Source organism: Lycium barbarum, chromosome 7, assembly GCF_019175385.1.
Source record: "Lycium barbarum isolate Lr01 chromosome 7, ASM1917538v2, whole genome shotgun sequence".
Lineage (NCBI taxonomy): Eukaryota > Viridiplantae > Streptophyta > Magnoliopsida > Solanales > Solanaceae > Lycium > Lycium barbarum.
The window spans coordinates 126,487,342-126,512,443 of NC_083343.1; the positions used below are offsets into that span (position 1 = coordinate 126,487,342).

Genomic DNA, 25,102 nt, shown 5'->3' on the forward strand with positions numbered 1-25,102 from the left:
TACTAGATACTCAAAATGACCAGAGTGGGTCCTGAAAGCAGTCTTTAGTATGTCTTCCTTAGCCATTCTTAACTGATGGTAACCAGCTCTAAGATCAATCTTAGAAAAAATTGTTGAGCCTCCCAACTCATCCAACAAGTCTTCTATAATAAGAATAGGAAACTTATTCTTAACAGTGTGTTTGTTAAGATCTCTGTAGTCTACACATAGTCTCCAAGATCCATCTTTCTTACCAACTAGCACAACTGGTGATGCAAATGGACTGCAGCTTGGCTGCACAATCCCTTGGTCTAGCATTTTCTTCACTAACTTTTCAATAATGTCCTTCTTGACTGAGGGATATCTATATGGTCTTTTGTTTATAGGTTCAGTCCCTTGTTGCAGCACAATCCTATGATCAAAGACCCCTCTAGAAGGTGGTAGTGTGGTTGGGTCAACAAATAGATCAACAAACTCTTTTAAAAGATGTACTAGTGACCTTTTTCTACTTCTTTATCCTTCTTAGTTTCTTATGCATTCCATTGTAGTTATGACACATAAAAGGAACTACTTGTATTATACAAACTTCAGACTGATTACCTGAGAGTTTCTAAAGCTTTCCAGATCCAGAAGTGGTAATTTTCTTCCCAGTTCCTCTGAGAAGGTGTTTCTCACCTTTGTACCAGAATTCCATGGTTAGTTTGCTAAAGTTCATCTTGATGTCACCCAAAGTGAGTAACCATTGTACCCCTAAAACAATGCCACATGATCCTCATGGAAGCAATAAAAATTCTGCTGAAAACTCAGCACCTTGGAGCAACCACATGATCCTGCATACTTGATCCACTCTCATGTCATTTCCATTAGCTGCAACAACTATTTGTGGTGTAGTAGGTCTGGTACCACAACCCAACTGCTGTACTAGGGTAGGATCTATGAAGTTATGAGAGGTGCCTGTATCAATCAATATATGTAATGGTTTCCTTGAGCTATAACCTGTAACTCTCAAACATCTGAAACCTAGAGAACCATTCAAAGAATGAATAGAAATTTCCATCTGTTCTAAAGGTTTGTTCAATTCTATCATCTCCAAACCTGCATCCTCCCCCTTATCCTCAGTAATATGAAAGTTGTCATCTACTGTTTCTTCCACTTCTAACAAGTAAAGTTGCTTCAAATTCTTGCACTTATGCCCCATTACATACTTTTCTGGGTAAAAGTAACATAATCCTTGAGCCCTTTTTTCATTCATATCCTCTATGCTTAACCTTCTCCTAACAACTCCTTTATTGCCCATTGAGTTATCACCCATAGGAGTAGGTAATAAGGGTTTGTTTTGGACCTTTGCTCATTCATCTTTTTAAATCCATAGCCAAAACTGCTGTTTACTGCAGTTTGTCTGTAAGATTTAGCTTGAGCCTCTAGGAAGGATTCTTGCATCCTAGTAGTTCTAAATAGTTGAGAGAGTGTGGTATGGCTTGTCAACTTGACTGCACTATTCAACTCATCTTTAAGCCCACACACAAAGCAACTCATTACATTTTCTTGTGACCGATTGACCCTAGTTATCTTGTTTTCAAAAGCAGCTTGATAATCCTTCACAGAACCAGTTTGTTTGATTTTCTTAATTTCTTCCATAGGATCATCATAGTCAGCCCCAAATCTTTCTACTAATGCCATTATATATTGATTCCAAGTAGGGGGATAAGTATATTGCCTATACCTCATGAAGGACCGGTGCCATTGGATTGCTTCTCCTTCAAAGTGCATTGCAGCTAACCCCACTCTCTTGTCTATGGCAATATTATCAAAATCAAAGAACTGCTCCACTTTGAATAACCAAGACTTCAAATCATCCCCAAAAAACCTTGGAAAATCCAGTTTTGAGTACCTGGAAATCCCTAATTGTGGAAATTTGCAGTGTTCTTGTCTCTCAGTTCCTCCTCAGCATTTAGTCTCTCTTTTGACCTTCTTTCTCTTGAAGATCCGACAACATGTTCCACAGGAGATCCTTCACTTCTACCCCCTTCAATATGTTCCTCCAATTCCGCAATTGTTTGATCCAATTTCTTCAAACTGGCCACTTCTGCAGTGAGAATTCCAAGTTCTGTAACTACCTTCTGCATGAATTCACGCAGATCAATACCTTCTGTCGTATTTTCATTGCTAGGATCACCATTGGATTGTGTTCCTTTCGCCATTGATGCCGAGAATCAGTCAGCTCCGATACCAATGTTACTAAATTTACAGGAATACACAGTAATTCGAGTAAATCTACAGCTAAAACAGGAGTTCAATGGAAGAACTCGAGTGACTTAGCACAATTTTGATGGAAAAGATAGAAATGACAAAGAAAGTAGAACTCTTGTATTAAGAATCAATGTATATGAAATTGAATGAATACAATGCATATAGGAATCAACTACTTATAGGAAAACTGAATTATTGAAGCCTAACTACTTGTAACTATTTTCCCACCAAAAGCTGATTCTTACTCACTTTCAAATCTGTAACTGTTTTATGAATTTTCCAGTTGTGATCTGATTTTCCAGCTGTCATTTCTGATTTCTCCTTTCTTATATCAAGGATATAGATAAATTATTATTATTATATAATGATCAATTTGACGTAGTTATGTCATACGCTGATTTAAGTAATATGCCTGTCATTGTCATTGAGAACATCTATTCTCCAGAAAGCAGTGCACATATCATTTTGTTTATAGTGTTTGGCCAATATCCTTAATTCATATAGTACCTGCATTTTGGAATATGCTTGAACTAAAGCTTGTTTCTTTGAGTTCTCTAGCTTAGACAAGATTAAGACAGGCCCACGCACCTAGAGGCGGACCCAGGATTTTAAGATGGTAGGAGCACTATTATATTAACATAAACGCCAACAAAAAATTTAATGACGACTGAGGGATAATACTGTGTCGGACCAGTCACTAATAGCGTAGCAGTGACGAAAATACAAGTATATAGGTCAAATGTGTGTAATAAATAAAATTTAATCGCAGTGAAGCAAATGAAAGAGATAGCTCAGTGGCTAAGGTTGTGCAACATGTGGTGACAGTGCAGGTTTGAATTTGGACGAGCTCATTTAACGCTTATTATTTTCCTAAAAATAGGCTCAAAAAAATAATTAAAACTGACATTCGGGTTCGATCAGAGGTGACATGTAAGGGAAGCAATAGTTGCAACCCAACGTGCCCCAAAAACACTTTCATTTGTTAAAGTGCACAATTAAATATATATTAATTTTTCAAGGTATATACACATATATATACATAATTTTTTCCGAAGGGTGGGAGTGCACGTGCACTCCAACCCTTCCACGTTGGTCCGCCTCTGCACGCACCACCTCTCTAATGGAAATTCTTGTAGTTTGAGGCGTGTTAAGGACATTGTCCTTAAGGATATTTCACCAGCATAGGCATATCCCAGAATTCAACAAGTTCTTCTAGTATAAGTTAGGAGCAAAAACAACTAAGATTAAAGAGTTTCTGTATGCTTTCTGACTAGTGCAGGAAAAAAGTTTGATAAATTGTACATACAAATCATGAAGGTGATCAAGTGAAGGAACTTTAATATGAATATCCACAGCACTAACTAATCAATAATCTTTGGTATTGAGGAAGGAGGAACTGAAAAAAGGTGTCCTAGCTGATATGTTATTGGAGGATCCGACGATCGAGTAGCATGAGGATCAATTCCAATGGCTGCTTGCCTCTGTCTGTAAGATGCCCAAGTTACCAAATAAAGCCCTGCTATAATGAGAAGTCCTCCCAATATGCTGCATTGACAAAATTACGAGATCTTAAGAGTTAAGGTTCACATAAGTGTAAGTAGACTACCGGAAGTATAGGAAAAAAAGATTATATGAGATAGCCAAATGTGGCAAATATAAACGAATATGCTCATTTTCCGGTGAAAAGCTTTTAAAATTCTATAGCCTTTGTAGCAGTGTTGTCAAAGGCGAAAAGATCAAAAAAGCGCTCCAGGTCTATTGGAGCTTTAACAGCAAAGCACAATCTAAGTATAAAAAAGGCACAATGAAGGGAAAAATAAAAATATATATGTAATTAAAAAAAGAAGTAAAAATTCATTCATAATGTTTTCATTAACAACTTATTTCACTTAGTTGCCGATTGTATTTGTTTGGTAATGCTCGATTCAAGATAAAACTCATGGGCAATGAGGCGCATGCTTTAGTGCCCTGCAACTTAAGCGAGGCGAAGCGTTCTCCCTGAGCTTCAAGGCTTAAGCGCGCCTTAAATAAGCCTTTGCTAACAATGCTTTGTAGTATTCATTGTGCCCAAAATTTCGAAGCATAACAAAGAGGAAAATGATGTAGGCATGGATATACACATTGTTTCACTTTTTGGGGCAGTATGTTGACTCAAAAAAAAATTAGAGCACTAACCTTCCTAGATAAATAGGGCTCCCAAGGAAAACTCTTGATAGAAATGCTGATGCAGCAGGTTGAAGTGGATTGTATAGCGCAACCATAGAAGGGCCAAGAATCTTATTGCACCATGTCAACATTCCATAGTTCAGGGCAGATGCAACAATTCCCTGAAAAAATAAAAATTATGGTAACCTAACTAATTTGTTTTCGCCGCTAACTAAAAAATTGTCCCTTGTTTTCCAAAACGAATGCACATGCTGACCATAACTACAAGGGGTGAGATATACAGATGGAGAAGAGAATCCACAATGAAACATTTCAAGTAAAGCTTAAGTAGATATTTTGGCATTCATAGTAGTCACGGTTTGGCTGTAATCCCCTAACACTAATTGGCATGGCTAAGTAGTCAATGATGATGGGGATTATGGGAATGATGAGACGTGGTTTGGCTTTAATATCCATTTTTGCTCCATCTGGACCAGCTTCACTCCAATATTCAATAATTTGGGATTCTCCAATACTAGAGGTTTTCTATATTTTCTAATGACATACGATCTATAAAGAGGCTAAAGGACCCCTAGCAAACACTGATTTAATGCAAGCATACAAACACGACTACGTTTCAATCCCAACTAGTTGATATTCGCCTGTATAAATTTTTTGCTTCTATTTTGTTCTATTTTCATTATGTCCACATGGATTTTGAGAGATTATAGGTCTTCAAAAACAACTTCCTTTGATGTGATTTTAGGTCTACCTTATTTGTGAAGTGGTAAAAGAATTTTTGTGAAGTGGGATTTTAGATCTATCTTATTAACGATCATCATGGTTTCCCACCTGTTAGACCAGTATATTTGGAGATTTACATTGGATACGATCAAACCATCTCAAGCTATCTTCTTTTATTTTATCCTCTATGTGTGCTACTCATAATTATACTAATTACACAATTTTGTCCCATCTGATAGGAAGAAGATGAACTCATACACTGATAGGAAGACTTGTTGCATAGGTTGACACGAATGTTAGTATGCCACGAGGAAAGTTATATATCTACACCAAAACTGTTAATTCACAAGAAATCTTAATTGAAGATCAGGCTCACGAGCTATCATAAATTGGTAAATTGATACTCCCTCTATTTCAATTTGTTTCTCTTACTTTCCTTTTTAGTCCATTTAAAGAAGAATGTCTCTTTCCTAATTTGGCAACTCCTTAATTTCAACATTCCACACGGATGTTTAAGACCACAAGATTAAAGGGCATTTTAGTACTTTTTTCTTATCTTTAGTTAACAACCACAAGATTCAAAAGGTCTTTACTTTCTTAAACTCCATGCCCAGTCAAACTAAGACAAACAGATTGAATCAGAAGGATTAATACATTAAAAGTATACATTGATCAGGCATGGTGTTCTTGAAAGTGCTGCAGGTTAATAGCTCAATATCTTTTCTAGTTGACAAGTCATTATAATTTGAAACTAGGAATAAAGGTAGTTAGAATTCGAATCCGCTTCAGAACAGGAACTATATAGACAGAGAATGAAGAGAATCTTACAGCATAGCACACAGCAAAAAGTTCAGATTGTGTCAAGCTCCAGTCTGTCGACTCATTGGTCATAAAGAAGGCCGTTGCTACCATCAAAAGACAACCAAAAAGGTATGAATACGCTGTCACTGATATACTTGCAGGGTATTTTGCCAAAACTGGAGCCTGAAAATTTCTTAAAATTCAGTCAAGTCAGAATATTCCAAAACAATACAAACAGAAATGGTTTATCTGGACAAAGTCAAGGTTTTCTTCAAGACATGCCATGATCTAAACTGTAAAATTACCTGAATGGCTAAGTATGCTGCCATGCACATACAGTTTCCTATTAAGCATAAAACACCAAGGTGCCAATCATCGAACCCTAACTCCAGAAAACTTGACATTAACCATCCAGTAGGCTCTGGTTGACCCCTAGCACTTATATCACTATGTGCTATGAATTCTGAGCCTCTGTCTCCAAACACCACAGGTCCACGGAAAACAGCCATTAAAATTGCCCCAGAAACACAAACAATTGTACCTCCAACCTTTGCTTGACCTTCCACAGTAAAAAGCTTCACTGTTTCTGTACTGCATAAATAACATTTAAGAGTAAGTTGAACAGATCATCAACTACAACAGACAGCTGGATGTGCATTTGAAATACATAAAAATTACACAAAATAGAAGGTAGGTCAGTAGTTTGAGGACAACAGCAACTGTATGGCAACACAAAACCAAGCAGAGAAAAAATAAAAATGAAGCTATCGTATAACTATCAAGGGCGTCAATCTTGTCCGGCTTTTATTACTAAAAGTAAACGGTACAACTGAAAAATGTCATAAGTAAATAGGCCAATGGCAATAACGAATGGGTACCTTGATTAGCACTCCCCTTTTCTAAATGGAATTCTTTAAGACAAATATTTAGCAGGCCTTCTCTTATGTCTTCAAACAGTACCAGCAAATAATTTGTTGTGATCGACCACAATTTTTCTGTGGAAAATATAGGTAGCTATACAATGTGCATAGCTTCCTTTCTTTTCAAGCAACAGTCGACAGCTACAAAGTTTAGCATCCCTTTCAACAATTACACTCATATTTTTCTGTAAAGTCTCCCTATATCTAAAGGTTATGTTGATATCCACCATCTTTAAAAACTACTGAACTTGCTCGCTTATGTTCCTTAGACTGCAATACATCTCTATAATAGTTGAATTTCATCCAAACACCAAAAATATTATTTTACAATGATATGATTGCATTTCAAGTTCCCTTTCTCCAAGTTCTGATGCAAAATAATCCCCCAGTTGAGTACAGAAATATATATGAATACATCTTGCAAGAGAAACAGATACAGAATCCAAGACAGAGAGGGTTGATTTCTTACTTACCCCATCAATACTGCAAATATGAATGTAAAGACTGGTATTGCAGGTTGCACGGCTGCAGCATAAGTTGGATTTGTATAACCAAGCCCAATAAGAAACAAAAGTTGGTTTCCAAAAATACTGTTGCAGTTGCCAAGAAAAGAGAATAAAATATCAGGTTTTAGTTCGATGTAAGAACTATGCATATTAATCACACAAATTCGGAAATAGCAGGCGCATCAAACTTACCCAGTTAATCCTAGAATGAAGAATGATAGTAGAAGCCGTTTATTCAAGGGAATCCTCGACCTCCTAGACATAGAAGGGAAGGAAACATTATTAGTGCTGCACCATGTACTTTCAGATAACAACAACAACAACAACATACCAAGTGTAATCCCACAAGTGGGGTCTGGGGACGGTGGAGTGTACGCAGACCTTACCCCTACCATGTACTTTCAGATATTGTTCAAAAGAACTCCAGAAGGTAAGAAAATTAATTTTAATGCAAACATTTAATCAAAAACCTTTCAAGTAGTGCAAAGAGGACTAGAGGTTTAAAGAAACACGTACGAACCGGGATATGAGGTAACGGTTTAGAGAGCAAAAGCTAGAGACGTGACCGACAATTTCAAGCTACTAGCCAGGATATCAACAAAGAATTCTTATGTGAAGTTTGAGAATGTATATGTATTTGTGTCTGAAGAAAATTGCTGCACTACTGGAGCAACAAAACAAAAGGATAGAACATTCTTTAAACTTGCCCCTAAATCGGTATTCCAGTTCCATTTTATTGAATCCAAAAACTATTTCCCTGGATCCAACTCACACAGCAAGATAAGCAAGTCAGCTATCTGTTTTAAGTTCCAACTGAATTCAATTTTATCAACCCATCAAAATGGTTGAAAGAAGCACATGAAGGACAGAGGAAAATAATAAAATAATAATTTTATGCAAGATTGACTATCTAAACTTTTAAAACGTAATTTTTTCTAAACAGGTACGGTAATGTATTATAGCACTAAATATAAACCTGGCACTAAGATGGTGTCAGGAAGATTACAAGCATTGAAACCCTTCTATACAAAAACGAAAAGAAAGGATTCCTCCTCTACAACCTCCTATTCCCGTAATGAGTCTATGGAATCTAACATGTTGTCTTCATCTTTAAACTTTGTGTAATTTACACCAAAAGGACAAAAATTCATAAACACTTGAATTTAATCTTCTGAATAGTCTCTGGTTTCCCTTCAGAACATCTTGCATTTCTTTCCTTCCATAACGTAAACAAGCTCAAGCAACTCATGATGCCATTTTTAATGTAAATTAGCAATACACATTGTAGCAAACAAGTTTCAGTAAATCTAGACTTAAAATTTAGGAAGGACTCGATATTGGTTAACCATAATAACATCCATTTTTCAGAATGCATCTCCCAATCCATGACCATTTCCCAACTTTTGACATGCTTTTTCCATATAAATCAATGCAAACGTTTTTAACAAATATAATCGCGAAAATTGGCTCAATCTAAAAAATAAATCTATAGGCCCAAGAGGATAGCTGAGCATTGAAGGCATAGGAGTAAAATTTTTGGGATCCCAGTTCCAAATCCTGGCTACAACACTTAGGGTGTGTTCAGTATGAGGAAAATATTTTCCAATTTTCCCATGTCCGGTTGGTCAAATTTCTTGAAAAACATTTTCTTGAGGAAAACAAGTTCCTTAGAAATGATGAAAATGACTTCCCTAGAAAATAAATAAGAAACACACTTATTTTCCGGGAAAACATTTTCCTTCGTACCGAACACATCCTTACTGTAAGTTCATCTGCTCTAAACCTTGATAGACAAGTTTACCCAAACAGAAGACAAATTTATCTATACATGTGCTTGTGAAATATGTTGCTCAGACTATTCAAAAAAATGCACGGTTGCGTGTTGGATCCTCCAAAAATACTCCAAAAACTAGTGCATTTTCTGAGGATCCAACATGGGCACGACAACATTTTTGAAGAGTCCGAGCAACATAACTTGTGCCTATTAGCAGACTCAGTAGATCAGTCAAAGGTCTCAATCTTGATCCAAACACCACAGAATAAAAACTAAATCTATGTGTACATTCATAATAAGATTCAAGAGCAACATAGAGAGAAAAAGGGACTAACTTTTCGCGAACATAAGCAACTGGAGCAAGAATAGAAAGAGCAAGAAGATCTCTATACAAACAGAAAACAATTTGATTCATTCCCACATTGAGTGCCACTTTGGTAATCACATGATATCCACCATACAAAAGCTGTATAATTGCCATTGTTCCATGAGCTCTCCATACTTCATTTCCATTTCCAACTGATACAGCTGCCATTTTTATCATTTCATAACAATCCACACAACCCCACTTCAATATATATATATATATATATATATATATATATATATATATATATATATGTATAGAAAAAAAAAAGTTATAAAATTGGTGAAAAGAATGATGTTTGGTGTGATGGGGTTTTGGCAATTCTTGAATATGTTTATAGAAAAAAAAAAGTTATAAAATTGGTGAAAAGAATGATGTTTGGTGTGATGGGGTTTTGCAATTCTTGAAAATAAAGGTATAGAAATGAACAGAAAGTGTGAATTTTTACATTGATTTTTCAGTTACAATGTTGTTTTCATGAATTTGGGGTTTTTGGGTTTGGTTTAAAATCAAGATTTAAGTTTTAAGATGATATTTCAGCTAATTGTAGTGACCCACATTCAAATCTGGATCACTATTTGCCTAAAGTTTGAGTCTTTTTTTTTTTTTTTCAAATCTAACAGAACAGCTTGTTTGGATGGTTGTTACATATTGTATTATACAATATTATACTATTAGTTTAAATACAATATTTATTTTGGTTATCACTTAAATTTTATTATATTATATCGTTAAATTTATCATTACGTAACAATGAAAAGTTCAATTTTATGTAACGACCGATTTCGTGTTATTACGTCGTTACCTTATTTAATTTTTCTCATTTTATCTTTACTTATTATCTAATAATCATATTTTATTCTTTATCCTGCCTTTTTATGATAGTTCTACACCATATCCTACTTTTCTTGTAAGTTTGTCCTTCAAATTGTTGATGTCCAATCTCATGTAACGATAAAAAATAATACGGTATATCCAAACGTTGTATTCATTAAAAATACAGGATAATACGATATAATACAATACATTATGATGCAATAAGTAACAACCATCCAAACAAAGTGTAACATGTCAATCATGGAGTGAGATACTAAAACGTATTTGGTCATAGGACTATAAAGAATGAACTTTTTTTCTTTATTGGACTTTACTAAAACGTATTTGGTCAGAGGACTATAAAGAATGAACTTTTTTTCTTTATTGGACTTTAAGGAATATCTAGATTTCTGTAATTAGATTCTACAAAAAGGAGAGAGAAGTAAACCTTCTATTTGTCTTGATATGTGGAGAGAGAAACATACATTTGTTTAAATACAAGATAAATTGCAATATTTTTTTAGACCATCATTAGTACTATAATAATTTGTTATATTATATATACTGTATTGGTTACCATTTTTTCCTATGTTACCACTCAATACTATTAAATATTTATCTATAATTATCCTTTACCTAAATGTTAGAACTTCTAAATTTTATTTAAACTTAGATTTGACTTAAGATTTAAGTTTTGAGTTATTTATGGGCTAACCCATTATGAAATAAGACGACTTTTCTGAAACTACGTCTTCACTGAAAATGGCTAGTTACGTCTATATTGAAAGTGGCTATTTATTCTACAGTATATGTTTTTTTCACGCTTTAAGGCTTTCTTTTCTTGTGTTATATTTCTAACACTTTTCACTTATTCTAGTGCTTAAGATCACATGTATTACGTCATTGCAATTATTTATTGAGCCATCGAATGATTAGTAGGCTTTTTCTCGAGCTTACTTCACTGCATAGATTTTAAAGCATTTGACTTGTTTTCAGTGAAAATTTACGTGGCCAGAATCCTAATAGAACTTGACTTTGATGTCATCGAATTGTAACCTTTGATTTTTCATATTCATCATATTCAGTATAAGGTAACTGGACTTAGTGCATTGTAAGAGAAATTTATATTTTTTTAACTTCCAATGTTTCTATTTAATTTTCCTCTAACATTGTGATTTCCGTTAGTAAAATAGTATAATAGTAATTGACGACAATTACTAACATAAATTAAACCTCCTATTTTTAAATAATGTAAGCTTAAGCGTTATGCAGGTAATTGAATTACTTAGCCAAATAGGTAGAATAATATAAGGCAATGCAGAGCGAAGTGAAATACAAGAAAGAGTTAAAAGGGCAACATTACTAGCTTCCCCAGCACCATTGCCATCCCTTTACTCCGTACGAATTATCTCAAGATACCAAGCAAGAAAAGTATATTGTTGAATAAATCGTAGGCATATTCGTCAAAACACAATTTATCATATTAACTGACATGAAACTTTTGAACAAGAAATATCCAAGAAAGAAACCATCCTCGTTTACTTGCTTGAAATTGAAAAGCAAATGCTCGTAGTCTCCTTCAGAATTCACAGGCACCCTGAAATGATATGCCTGATAGTATATTAATCCACGTTCCCGCGGAGACGCGGGAGTAAGGCAAACAGGACGCAATAGCCGAGGCCCTTTTTTTTTTTTTTTTTCTTTCTTTGGCAGAAAAGATACTTCATATTACACAGATTAGCTATTACATAGCTGGGAGTTCAACCCAGCAGAGTGCATGCACATTGGTACGATAGTAGCAGGAGCAGATGTAATAGTAGCAGTAGCTATATTTACATGAGAAACAAAAGTAGTTGTACGCTGACTATTACAAAACGATGGGGCACCATTACTTTTAAGCTTTCGCTGGAAACATGTTCCTGCTTATCAGCTTCAAGGTTGTCCACTACAAGAGTTGAAGGCTGTGCAATAAGTTGTAGTGAAGTTGCATCCATGCCGGCTGATTCCATTCCTATTTTTACTAGTTTGTCAGCCAAAAAATTCTGCTCCCCAGTAAACGGGGTGAACAGGTGAATTATTCAGCAACATGATCCACTGTACTTCTGATTCCCCGTTCGTATCTGAAGAATGTGCAAAATAATGAACTGTTTTCAGCAGGGATCCACGGAGAAAAATGAAGTGAGGGATCCATATCAGCATTACTTGAAAGAAATAGTTAGCATGCAGCTTAATACCTTATTAACCATGTCTACAGCAGCAGCACCAGAGAAATCTTGTTGTTCTTTCTTCAGGACTTCAAGACGTGAAGTGATGGCACGTTTCTGTTCTTCCGCCTAAACACAAACATCAACTAATCAGTGTAAGAAATTTTAGTTTTCGATATGGAAAAAGACGATATGCACATTGTGAGAAAATGATGCATAAGCTCATCATTAATGAAAGGACTGCAAGAAATAACAAGAGACCACCCACCGTCTCCAACATATCCATCAAGTAGCTGATCTCATTCTTTTTTGCTTCTGCTAGGTAGTGCCTGACTTCTTCAACATTGCTCCTGCAAAATTACTTGCTATTACTTAATAGAGCAGGATACTGAAAGTTTTAAAACATGAGTCATAGCTTTATCTTTCACGAAATTGCTTTCCAACTTTGAGGTTATGAAATACGTCATACCTGAGTAGAATGGAATATTTTAAAATTAAGATGATATTCGGACAAGGTACTTCTCATAGACTAGGCAATGACACTTCATTATACACAGGCATAAAACGACACTTACGCCTCAAATCCCAAACAAATTGGGTCGCCTCTATGAATCATTACCAACCATGTCGCTCCATTTAAGCTCATTTTGGATCAATATTATTCAAAATAAAAGTAAAACAAGAAGTACTAGAACTTCTCTGTATTTTCTACTAGCATATACGACTTATAGAAAGCACAAGACCTAAAGTAAACATACTAATGAAAGTATTGACCAATAGTATCAAAAGCCTCATAACCACCATCAACATTCTTTCAGTTAAAGAATAACCATGAAGAAGTTGGCAAAAATAGACAGAGACAAACTGAAAAGCATCAATCTCATTATATGCTCTATGCCATATTCCTTATACTCTGACTATTAATTCATGTGCACAAACCTCCCTCACAAAGGAAAGAGAATGTATGTTTTTGTTTTAATTAATTAAGAGTTGCATGAGAGTAAGCATACTTCTCTGGAAACAAGGGGTCCAAGCTTTGTTCTTCCACAAGCTGCTCCACCATGTTGAGAGTTGGACCTGCCTACAAGAAGTAGGAAATACAATCCCAAGGAAAACCATATCAGACACATTGTTTCAACTAAACAACCAGAACTCACATAAAAATTCCAGGTTAACATCATATCAAAAGAAATGGTATTACAAGATGCACTTTTGCTAATAAAAGAATTTAAAGTAACATAATCAAACGAACACAGAGGGGAACCAAAGAAATTAAATGGAAATTTATGGTCCTTTCATAAGCTTAATTTCCTTCTCTTATGAATCTCTTCTCCAATAGAATAACTAGGTTTTCAAGCCAGAGCTTCCCAAACAATTTCCAATACATGGAACCTTTGCTCTAAATAATCACAGTAAATGAACTTCTAACTGGAAGTCAGCCTACACTTAATCCATATGAAAGCAAACATTTATCTGAAATTCTTAATATTATGAGAGAGACTTCCATGAAGCACATTTGACAATCTAGATCTAAAATGGTAGATATTTTCCAAGAATTTCTCTTTTCCACAACATACGATCCTCAGCAATGCTCTACTATCTTCAGATTTTGTCCAGAAGAAGAACAAGTGCAAGAAGTAACTTATATTTTGGTAAAAAAAGTAGACATGCTGAGAAGTTTCTAGTGCAGTGGTCAACTGAAGACCAGTTAGGGCAGTCCTCATAGACTGAATGTGTAAAAATTGCAAATCTTTAATTCTTCTACTGACCTTACAATATGGACACGAGGGCAATCTAATTTAGTTGTCAGCTAAAGCTAATACGTAGGCTCTTATTAGAAATTGAGGGATATTTATGTAGAAGTGAGAAGGTTGAGTAGATCTTGCAGAGTACCAAGTTTTGAAGCAGCAAAGAGAGTATTTATTATGTAAGGTTTATTCAATTTCTACTTCTCCAGAAATAGGATGCTTCTTTTCTCAGAATAACTTTAATAAAGTAAGAAGCATATGATATGTACCTGCGTCTCCATGCATAACGACTCAAATTCATCCTGCAATATTTGAAACAGACAACACTTTCAACATTGGCCTTAAAGGAGAGAATAACAAAATCTAACAACTAATACATCTGATCAATTTTTATTTTTTTCTGATAATGGTAACATAATACATCTGCTCAATTTAAAATGAGAAGCTCATTAAAATTCTATAAATTCACTAGTAAGCATGGAATGATACTTTGAAATAGCAGTATAGCTACAGCAAAAATAAAGTCAATAACAAGGTCAACAAACAAAATAAATTGGAGGACACTCTATCTCGATTATCTTTCCACAAATGAGAACTATTATCCAGATGACATCTGGTCATGTTGAGAAGAAATGAAGACTTAATAAGAAGTTTCAAAGAAACGCAGATGCATTAACTATAGTACTTAAATCCAAGTAAAGATTCATTTCATGTTTCAATTTTCCTTTCTTTCTTTTTCCTTTTATTGGATGGAGGGGAGAGAAGAGGTGAACACACCATTTGAGGATATGAAGTAAAGTAGAATTCTTCCAATTCCTCCGAATGGAGAGGAGAAAACACACGAAACAAAAAGAAAGCAAGATTGGCCTTGGTTATTTGTGTAACATTCCGAGTTCCAACTGATAATGAATCATGATATTCTAGAAGCAGAACATCTAAACACTAGCAATTCTTAAAAACACTATCTAAGCATGAAGCATCATGCATGATCCACTGTTTCTTCAGGGATAAAATCCGAACAGAAGTTGAGCTTTTTCTGAAATAGAAACACCTGATATAGGATAGACATCACTGATGCAAACAATATATTTGACAGGCTATTAACCAATAACTGTTAGCAAGAGAATCAATTGAAAAAGTATTACTTCACAAGTAACGATTATGCATGTAATATTTTAATTCTGTCAGGGTACGCATACATCAAACAGACCAAAGCCCTAACACTAATGGGATAAAAGCAAATGGGACAAAAGCAAAGATGCTCGAGGTTAGGAGGATGCATCAAAAATGCTGATTAAACAAACTCAAGAATTATCGGAAACGAAGTGATGATTGATAGCAATAAGCTGTACACTTCTTTACCATAATCTTCTTAACAATAACATGCTTCCGTTCATTAAGTAATAACGGACTAACAGCATACCTCTATATCCTCGTGCAAAGAAGTAATCACCTGAAAAAATACATTAATAGGAGAAGGAAAAAGTTAAGCTAGCAAAAAATGTACATATATAGAACTAAGCTAAAAAAACAAATCGCAATTTCTCCAAACTCCAATTTCCAATTAAATGTTTCCGATTTTCTCAAATTCTGAAGCCCTCAGAAAATCTTTAAAAGCGCAATTACTCCAAAATCCAATTTGCAATTAAATGGTCCGAATTTCTCAAATCCTGAAGCCTTTTGAAAATTTAGAACAAACAGTGTTGCACCAAAAATTATCTTTTAGATGTAATCCAGCTTTTTCTTAAAGTTGGCCCCCTCTTTACATCAATGAAATTCTTTCAGTTAACTATCCAAAAAAAAATGTTTGGAAAACCAAAATACCTTACAAGGTAAACTGTTTTTCCTGGCTTTTGGCAAAAGAAGCAGTGATGACTCATGAGAACCTGAACAAAAGAAGATTTCACCTATACTCGAGATGTTACTTATGTGGGGAACAAGCAGAGACAGTCAACCATCTTTTTTTGCATTGCAAAGTGACAGACCAGTTGTGGCAGTTCTTTCTCAAGATGAAAAAAATCAACTGGGTGAAATCAGGAAGTATAAAAGAAGTAATGAAGTGTTGGAACAGAGATGGTAATGCAGCAAAGAAGGAGGAGAGATGGAAGATTGTCCCAGCAAGCATATGGTGGACAGTTTGGAAGGAGAGAAATCAGAGATGTTTTGAAGATAAGCAGAGCAGCATGCAGAAAATGAAGATGAATTGTTTAGCTATTTACTATTTTTGGTGTAAACAGGAAATGTTAGATCAAACAGTAGATATTTTAACAGCTATTGACTGGTTATAATTTAGTGGAAATAGGAAGGCAATGTAAGCTGTAATACTTTTGAAGGGGGACTACACATTTGGATGTAGTTATACCTGTGGATATATAGATTAATTGTTACCATTCTCAAAAAAAAACAAAAAAATAAAGGTTAAGAACGGCTGACCTGAATGAATAGCCGATGAAGGCATTCATGTTCTGCTGGAGAAAATTTTGGGAAAGCCTTACAAAATACCTTCAATTGATTCATGAAAAAAAAAAAAGTAATTAAGTTACTGCTTTTTAGGGTTATATAATCTATCAAAGAAGTGCAATATTGACGGAAAAAGAAAGAAAAATAATCATACCTCTTTAGAACAAGAGGTTAACAAGCTGCGTATTCCAAGCTCAAAGGCGGTCTTCAAATTCGTCTGCCTTGTTTGACTTGTTTTCTCCATTTTCAGCAATGGCGGGATTGGAAATGACGCCCTTTCAGATGTAATCTAAGCATGGAATCCGAATTAGTAACACTACAGCGTTTTATGCTGGAAGTCAAATGATATAGAAATAATATTTTTTCATTCTAATTTATATGACATAGTTTGATTGAGAAGTTTGATTGAGTATGAAATTTAAAAAAAGAAATGAAAATTTTTAACTTGTGATTTTAAGTTTTCCACAAACTTATGTGGCTAAAAGGCTTTCAAAACCAAACTTTTGCACGGATTGCTCTCGTTACGATCCACTTTTAAGGATAAAAAAGAACATGATTTTCCGCATGTGGAAGAGCACACTGTCAAGTTTCACATGTTGAAACTTTACCAGTGCACTACATCCAAGCCATAAAAATATACAATAACAACAACCACAAGTGGGGGGTCTAGGGAGGGCAGGATGTACTCAGACCTTATCTCTACCTTTGTGGGGTAGAGAGGCTGTTTCTGATAGACCCTCGCCAAGCCATAAACATATATCATTCTTATTATTCAAACAAAATATCCTCGAGAGCATATTGTTAGAAGACACCAAAAGAAAAAGTAAGACCAAACTAATATTTCTACTACTATATCAAACACATACTTGTTGAAATGAAACTAACAGCTTCATGTAATGACCTTAAGCTGTAATATGTTACTGGAAAAATCAGATAGAAGCTCAGTTGCTCAACTATAAATAGTCGCAACCTTACCGCGATCGTTTAAAAATTGACCCGACAAAGACTTATCAGTTAGCAAACTTATTAGGCACTCCAAAAGAAAAGAAAACAAACTGAAGCAAAGATGAGAAGGAGCTTAGGTGAATGTGCCGGTATGAAATTAGATAGCCTTGCTATTGTTTCTTATCCTTCATTTTTATCAATAGAAAGATGAACTTTCAATATAAACATGATAATAACAGTTTGTTCAAACATAGAAGCTCAGGATTTCTAAACACGTAGCATGCTCTCAAATGGGACATCTCAATTCAAGGTAGCCATACAACAGCATACAAGACCAAATTAGGAAAACAGCATGTAGCTATATTTTGTATTCACTCATATCTCCATAAAACCACAAATAGAATAAGCTTTTAGTAGATCCATAAGCAAAGGCCATCTTATTTTCAGAAGGTTTCAATGGGCATGGTATTTACAAACCAGAAAAAAAGGTTTTGATCTTAATCTTATTATTTCAAAAGGAGAAAAGGCAGAGATACACATAATGCATTCTTCCTATTATTTAAGATGTGCAAGCGAGAAGTCAAATCTGAAACTTATCTCAACTATATTATTACTCACTCTAGATTGAGAAGACAGCCGTGAAAGTAAAACATGAAGTCAAGTTCAATCAACTCATACTTGATCTCACACCCTTAAGACAACATATTTAAAACTAAGACCAAATTTTTGGAAGACAGAGACTGGAGGGTTAATGCATTACTGAATGCCTATCCTCTGTAGCCTAAGACTCGAATGTGTCATCTTTCTTCAATCAATATCACTCTAAAGTGGCTATATCCACCATTTCAGTGAGCAAGCAAACAAACCAGACTGATGCTCAGTGAAACAAGAACTTAAACACAAAAAGGAAAAGAGGAATGCTAGAGCACACAGATTCAAGAAAGCTGTTTTGGTAAAACTGAAAAAAGCAGTCATGTTTTGCATACATGAGTAACAAATTTAGAGCCAAAAATTAAAGGCTTAATACATAGGTATCCCTTTCAACTTGCTAGGATATTCCATTTAGACACTCGAAGTATGCCCTGTTCCAATTGAACACCTCAACACCTAACTAAGTGTTCTAATAAGACACTTTTGGTTCAAATTTGGAAAGAAAATTCTTTGTGTTTTCATTCGTCTATTAGGTAGTTAAGTTAATCACATAGAATATGTCATCTCCTTTACCCTCCCCAGACCCCACATTGTGAGATTTCACTGGGTATGTTGTTGTTATTCACCTCAATAAGCAGTAGAACCCCAGACATTTCCTACTTGAGTTTGATGCGTACAATTAAAGGAGATGACATATTTTATGTGGTTAACTTAACTACCTCATAGACCAATAAAAATACACAATTTTTTTTTTTCAAAATTTGAACCGAAAGTGTCTAATTAGAGCACTTTATTAGGAGTTGCGGTGTTCAATTAGAACAAGGTTTAGTTCGAGTGTCTAAAAGGAATATCCTGGCAAGTTTAAGGGGCTGGCTATGTATTAAGCCGAAATTAAATGAATCAAGCTTTTAATCATACTAAACTAAACTCATATTTTTACCTCTCTATCACAGCTTAAGTAGGAAATGAAAATAAGCCGAAAAGCTAAACACAAGATGATCTAAATCTAATTTCTATAAAGCTAAAACAGAACCAAAAAATACTTCAGTATAACATATGAGTAAAAACAAAACTAATTACTATTAACTTAAACAAGATTAAAAAACTAAACTAATCTACACAAATTTAGAATTAACAGAACTGAAAAATGATTGAAAATTACCTTTTTGGGAGCTGCTAGGTTTGAGTGTATGAAGGAAATGAGCGGGAAAAAAAGGGGGTTTTGTGATTTAACAGCTAATCGGGTCGGGTCGGGTTTATGGAGCTGGGTGTCGGGTATGAACCGAAAAAGAGAGAGAATATAGGAGTTGATTTAAGAGATTGGATAACAGGGCCGGATCGGCTGAAATCAAACCACTCTTTTAAAATCTAATCATTTTTGAACGGGATTGAGATGAATTAATTATCCAATTAATTAAATTAAGCTTCTTGACTTTAATAAAGTAAAATATTTATTTGTAAAAATGGACTAATTGTAGTGATTAAGCCGTGAATTACTTCAAATTGTCACTTAAAGTACCTATGCATACATACATGGCAAATATTGTATTCTTACATTTTTCTAGGAATATCAGACTCATATATATGACGCTTCAAGTTATTAATTTCTTTAGATAGTAAGCGATCTTTTTCGGCTTTGGACCGAGATTCGCCGATTGATTTAATTAACTCTAGAAATTCTTTGGACTGACCAAACCCGACGAGCCCATTGCGAGCTCAATTTTACAGTCGAAAAATTTAACGATTTGATTTGAATATTGAGTTGATTAGTGATAATTGGATTAAAAAAATTGGAGGGATTTCTGGATTTAGGGTTTGAAATTTGACTATTGGTGGATCGATGAGCAGAGTGGAAGAAATTTGAGCTGAGTAGGTGGAAAATGGAGTACACAAGAACGTGGAAAAGGGTGTTCTTTTCTCAAACGTGTTTCATGAGCAATTTAAGATTCTATCATGTTATAGTATAGTGGTTATATTCAGGTATGTAATTATTAACAAGGTGACAAGGAAAATATGAGAATACAAAAGGGGGGAAAAGGCAAAATTAAATTAATTTGTGAAATAATTTGATGGTTTTGTGATTTAATTAGGCTCAGAAAAGGTAAGATAAGAATTAGAGTGATTTGCTTAAAGGGATATTTTGGGGTTGATATTTAAATTTTGCCCGTGTTTTGTTATTTGTGTGGAATCAATTTGTAAGTTTAATGAAAAAAAACCTAAATTAGAATACCCAAGTTGACGAATAGAAAGGGTAAAGAGAGTAAGAGACATCTGCAACCGAAATCAAAATGGGTGAACTATATCATGCTATCAGAGCGGATAATCATGAATCTAAAGTTACAAGCAAAGAAGAGGGAAAAAATACACTTAAGAACTACGGTATGTAAGTCATGACAGACCGGTATGACTTCATGTTATATTAAACTAAATAGTCATGCTGAATTACTCACAAATCATACTGTATTGTCATGATTTCAAAACTATAAATCAAAAGGAGCAAGTTCTCCGTGTGGTAACAATTATCTGTGGTTTATGGCGTATCGTGGTAATATTTATGATTGATGGGGGACTAGTAGTACTATGTGTATCTCCGTGTGGCTTTTTTGCATGCATTGTGATGGTTTTTGTATAAAGAATTAAGGAGTGCTTACATGTTTCCCTGGGCTTGTCTTAGTCTTGAGAGGTAATGGATCTGGTACGTTGGAGTGAAGCTTGTTCATTTTTGAGGTAATAAGATATCTGTAAATTACCATAATTATTTTGATTTACTCTCTAAGTTATATATATTGGTTAAGTAATTATTTTGATCCAACCTAATTTTAAGGAAACAATGAGAAGAAGGTATAGATAATCATGAAATTATGTAGCAAAGTTCAATGACTTTACTACATAATTTCTCAAAGTTCAATGACCTTTTGAGATATTTACCCTCATTGCTTCTATTGCTTTATCATTTTAAGGTAAGTTCCATCAGGGGCGGAGCCACATTGGCTCCAGGGCGAAAAATTACAGTGTATTTTTAAAGTTAAAATTATTTTGTTATGTATATATAGTAGATGTTGAACCCCTTGACTTCTTCGTGTATTTACCTTTTAGAATTTTTGAACCCCTGGATGAAAATCCTGGCTAGTTCCATTGTTAATTTTTTTTTTCTCCTCTTGCTTGGTGTATTTGGCATATAACTCGTGCAAGCATCGGTAGTTGAGAGAACTTCTCAATGTGACTTCCAAGTTCTCTGTTGTGTGTTATATTTAGTCTCGTGATGTATAACTTTTTTAATGTCTCAGTTATTGCTAATGAGATTTTATGAGTATGTTTTAGCTTCTCTGTTTTCTGGATAGTTTCTTGTGGGACTTTCACATGCATGCATAACATCCAGAAAGTTGCTTCCTTGAACCCCCACCCAGTGGCGGAGCTAGGAATTTTCTCAAGGCTGTTCGAATTAATATAATCTATATATTAAGGGTGTTCAATATGTAATATATGTCTGTAATACGTAATAATTGACATGTCTACCGGCATAATTTTTCGGCGAAGGGTGTTGGGTTGAACACCCCCTTGCCGGGTTGTGGCTCCGCCCCTGCCCCCACCCACCCGCGTCCTTGGTTATGCTTTTGGCACTTGATTATTACCAGTATATAACTATGAGAAATCAATATGCTTCATAGTCATGATTAAAGTTTCATTCAAGTCACCTTCAGATTATGCACTTGTGTTTCAATTTATCATATAACGAAACCAGGAAGAAGGGAAGTGTGCCCTGTTTTGATAAAGCAGCAAAACAAAAGAGTGTTCTGTCTTTTAAGGAATATAATGTACTTCAATTGGAAAAGCAAACTATTCCTTCTTCTGGATTCTAATTGTCAACGACAATTCGCTACATCAATTAAGATTAATGTTTCTGCTAAATCCAACCAATGTACGCTGGAGCTTCATTAAAATTAAAAATAAATACAAGACAATTTGCGAACATGTACAAATAATTTCAATTCTGATCTTCTATATTTCTATAGAAGTACTACTTGTCATGCACATTTGTATCTTGTTCAACTTGATTTCTCTTCCTTATTTTTATTTTCATAATTGCTAAACCAAGGGTGGAACCCAAAGTGATCAATACCAAAATTGCTGAGGCAGTGTAGACTCCATCTTTGACTATGTAACATTCTCCATTTAACCAACCTTCACCATAATGCTGACTTCTGCTCATACTTGTTGCTGCCCCTAGCAAAATCACAGCAATTCCAAAACAGATCCTGCACTAATTAATTAGTACGTTAATTAACTACCAAAATTTTCAGAATTCAATACATTTATTTAATTTTAAAAAATTGGAATGCACAGCTGTCCACGTTCCAAAACATCCTCAATTTTTGACTAGTGGGTGATTATATATGTCACATGCATGCAGTATTATTTCTTTTAGGAAAATAAAATAAGAGTTTAAACTTTATGTACTGTTAGTGTAAAAAAGAATTGTATTGTCATAATTAATGAAAGTAGTAACATGGGATATAAGACAAACAATATCTTATATATAAGGTTAAATTACACTAATGATAATGAAAAATTTATTTAAACGACCAATGTACCTTTAAAATGAATTTTGAAACATTGGAGAGGAAGAATCAGGCTCCTCTCCATTTCTCTTCTCTCCATTTTTTCTAAGTTCTAGTTTAAATTAAGAACACATGGCATAGCTTAAAGTTAATGGCTAATATTGAATTGACTAAAATAACGCTTTAATCATGGTTTAGATAAATAATAACTTGTTCATAAATATAGTAAAATCTTTTCTCTCTCTTCCTACTTTTCTTTTCCTACGTACAGTATCCATTTACTTCCTTTTTTAATTGATAACTTACATTGTATCTCCAATTTCTTGTTGAGTTAATCTTTTAATTGCATTTTTCCTTTGGATCTTATCTTTAAAATTAGTTAATTTTAAAAATTAGAAGAAAAAAAATTGGCTACCAGTACAAATCATGTTCCGTATAAATATTGGGATTTCAAGCAAATTTGTTAAATTTAAATAGTTAATGATAAAAAAAATTAAATAATATAATATTTTATTTTATTGGTTCTTTTCGTACACCTAATAATTTTGTTCTCCAATTAAATTGTTTGTTCTTTTCCTAACTATATTGGTACTTTTCCTATTCTCTAACTAAATTATAATTTATGTGTAATTTAAGCTAATTTTAAATAAAAAGATCCAAAGGAAAAATGCAAAAAAAAAAAGTTTTAACTCAAAAAGAAATTGGAGACAAAATGTAAGTTATCAATTAAAAAAGGAAGTAAATAGATATTGTACGTAGGAAAAGAAAACTAGGAAGAGAGAATCGATTTTAATATATTTATGGACAAATTATTATTTATCTAAACCATGATTAAGGCCTTACTTTAGTCAAGTTGATCTTAGCCATTAATTCTAATACATGCCATGTGTTTCTAATCTAAACTAGAACTTTGGGAAAATGGAGAGAAGAGGAATGGAGAGGAACCGGATCCGAAAAGGAATAGTATTTTTCTTGGAAACGATATACTAGGCAGATTTTCCGAGCAGTGATATCTTCAGAACAAAGAAAATCTATTAATTAGTAGTATTCATTTTTCAATAGTAGCACTTCTCAATGAAATAAATAAGGACAACTTAGTAAAATGTTATTTGTGTTAATGTTTTTCTAATGAACATACTAAAGTCTTTAAAGAGTACTTAAAATGGGACAGAAGGAGTATTAGAAATGAAGCCACTGTTAATATTTGTGGTTTACATCAAATTTAACAATTTAATTTAGGAGTTGAAGTGAGAATACACTAATACTTATAAGTTTAATGTAAATATCGAGTGTGAATAAATTTTTAATTACGGGCACCTACCATGAAAGTGCCAAAAAGAGGCCAACAAGGATGCGCTTCTTCTTCTCAGCTTTATTGCAACTCATGTTTTCAATTTTATCCCTTGAGAAGAACTTTGTGCATATTAACAAGCTGTTTCCAATGAATTGAGCAATGAATAAACATGTTAATGCTGCAATTCCCAGTCCAAATGCTGAACTACCAGGGAAGTAACAATACTTTCCATCTAGCCTCAGATCTTTCTTCTGCAATAATAACAAGACAAAATTTACGTTGAAATGTTTGACCATCTCATTTAAAAGTTAAGTTGATAGAGATAAATCAGCACGCACCACTAGAAATCAGTCAATTTCCAACGGACATGTTTGTTGGAAATCCGTCGAAAACTGTTCCAACGAGTGCTTCTCTGATGGAATGTTCGTCGAAAATTGACTGATTTCTAGTAGTGATAATACTTTTATCGGCTTAATTATGTATTCGAAATTTGATGATATAAACACTGAAATTCTCATTGAGAAATGAACCAAGAGAAGTGAATTACTCATTAAACATACCTTTGATTTCTTGAATTCAGCAGCTATGCAAAGAGAAAAGGAGATAAAGCCAAGGGCAATAACAATGGAGACAAGCAACGGGAGTATAATGACTTGGTGTTTTTCCATATTTGCTTTTGTGGTTTTCTTTCAATTAGGGGAGAGAGAGAGAGAGAGAGGAGAATAAAGAAAGTTGAAAGAAGAAAGAAAGAATCAGCTTGAAGATTAATCAAAATAGTACTTATGAAGCCAGTCTCCTAATTGGTCTTGGTGTTTTTTTAATTGCCTTATGGTGGATGTGACGGGGTTGCAACATTTTACTCCAATTTAGCTAAGTTGAAAGAAGAAAGAAAGAATCAGCTTGAAGATTAATCAAAATAGAACTTATAAAGCCAGTCTC

At 34.2% G+C, this 25,102-nt stretch overlaps 3 protein-coding genes across 3 annotated transcripts; all 3 read right to left on the minus strand.

The window, feature by feature from the left end:
* Positions 1-3,424: 3,424 nt before the first annotated feature.
* On the minus strand, positions 3,425-10,110 carry LOC132604253 (WAT1-related protein At4g19185-like). Its single transcript, XM_060317679.1, has 7 exons — positions 9,455-10,110; positions 7,538-7,600; positions 7,313-7,429; positions 6,225-6,510; positions 5,947-6,102; positions 4,405-4,556; positions 3,425-3,774 (listed from the first exon to the last, which is right to left on the minus strand). The coding sequence occupies exons 1-7, from the start codon at positions 9,661-9,663 to the stop codon at positions 3,591-3,593; spliced, it is 1,167 nt and encodes a 388-aa protein (XP_060173662.1). The 5' UTR covers positions 9,664-10,110; the 3' UTR covers positions 3,425-3,590.
* A 1,537-nt stretch (positions 10,111-11,647) lies between these two features.
* Positions 11,648-20,218, minus strand: LOC132604254 (uncharacterized). Its single transcript, XM_060317680.1, has 9 exons — positions 19,473-20,218; positions 16,869-17,003; positions 16,688-16,756; positions 15,678-15,707; positions 14,524-14,556; positions 13,517-13,587; positions 12,775-12,856; positions 12,537-12,635; positions 11,648-12,422 (listed from the first exon to the last, which is right to left on the minus strand). The coding sequence occupies exons 2-9, from the start codon at positions 16,956-16,958 to the stop codon at positions 12,381-12,383; spliced, it is 516 nt and encodes a 171-aa protein (XP_060173663.1). The 5' UTR covers positions 16,959-17,003; positions 19,473-20,218; the 3' UTR covers positions 11,648-12,380.
* A 1,991-nt stretch (positions 20,219-22,209) lies between these two features.
* LOC132604256 (protein MODIFYING WALL LIGNIN-1-like) lies at positions 22,210-25,077 on the minus strand. The gene is made up of 3 exons (XM_060317683.1): positions 24,724-25,077; positions 24,191-24,414; positions 22,210-22,566 (listed from the first exon to the last, which is right to left on the minus strand). Exons 1-3 carry the CDS (start codon positions 24,829-24,831, stop codon positions 22,329-22,331), a joined length of 570 nt encoding a protein of 189 aa, XP_060173666.1. The 5' UTR covers positions 24,832-25,077; the 3' UTR covers positions 22,210-22,328.
* Between the last annotated feature and the right edge of the window lie 25 nt (positions 25,078-25,102).